This window comes from Pygoscelis adeliae, unplaced genomic scaffold, assembly GCF_000699105.1.
Source record: "Pygoscelis adeliae isolate BGI_AS28 unplaced genomic scaffold, ASM69910v1 Scaffold1670, whole genome shotgun sequence".
NCBI lineage: Eukaryota > Metazoa > Chordata > Aves > Sphenisciformes > Spheniscidae > Pygoscelis > Pygoscelis adeliae.
The window spans coordinates 1-966 of NW_008823904.1; the positions used below are offsets into that span (position 1 = coordinate 1).

General features: G+C 56.4%; 1 protein-coding gene across 1 annotated transcript in view; it reads left to right on the plus strand.

Annotated features, from left to right (window-relative positions):
- Window positions 1-431: 431 nt before the first annotated feature.
- TEX261 (testis expressed 261) overlaps window positions 432-966 on the plus strand; it is a gene marked incomplete at its 3' end in the record, with an annotated part of 2585 nt that continues 2050 nt past the window's right edge. Inside the window, exon 1 of the mRNA XM_009335025.1 lies at window positions 432-551. Within this exon, the coding sequence (XP_009333300.1) occupies window positions 432-551 (120 nt within the window). The remainder of the gene's footprint in view (window positions 552-966) is intronic.

Here is a 966-nt window from a genome sequence, read left to right on the forward strand (position 1 = left end):
CCTGCTGTCCTGGCGGCATTTCAGCTTGACTTGGTTTACGGATGGCAGAAGAGCTTCTCTCCGCAGCAGCTGTCGGGGACGTGGGGTTTTTCGCTGCTTCTCTGAGCGCCGCGCGGCGTTAGCGAGTGTCAGGCTGGGCTCCCCGGGGTGCCCTCGGGGACACGGAGAATAAAGCACCGGGGGGACGAGGGACTCCGCCGGGGCTGCACGGAGTAACGGAATGGAGCTGGGATGGCGGGGGGGGGGACGACGACGACTCCGGCGGCTCACACCATTTCTCACTAGATGCGTGAAGATATTTTAGCAACGGCAGGATTCCGGGTGTACGGGGGCGGCGGGGAAGGGGCCGCACGGCGGGGAGGAGGCGCTCCTCGTGGGGTCCGCGGCAGCGGCGGGGGGTGTCCTCTGTCGGGGGGCCTTGGAAGACGCCGATGGTATTTCTTCCAGGCTGGAGACTGACTGTGCTGTGTTTTCTTTTGGCAGTGCTGGTTATATTCAATCACTACTTAGCGTTCCAGTACTTCGCTGAGGAGTATTACCTGTTCTCTGAGGTGAGAGACCTTTGGGAGGGAGTCGATCCGTGTTCTTCCAGCCAGCTGCTGGTGGCAGGAGGGAGAGGAAAACGCCATTTTTTCGGTCAGCCGTTAAGGCACGCTGAGGATATTTTCTGCAGCCCTTCCCTGGGGGTTCCTCTGCTCGTTCCCTCAGAAGTACCAGGGAAGCTGCAGTTTCTTTTCTCGGGTGTGGACTTGGGGCTTTCTCAGCCAGCCGAGGGGCAGAAGAAATACTGACTCTTAAGCGCAGATTTTTTCCCTGAAATGCTAAAAACTAGGGAAAATAGAAGATAATACTATTTTTAATTTTTTTTACAAGCTAACCACAAATCCCTTCCCTTTTGGCATAATCGCTCCTCATTATTGTTATGTCTCTGACGTGCTGATTCTTCTGTCTCGCCGCCCTCGCACC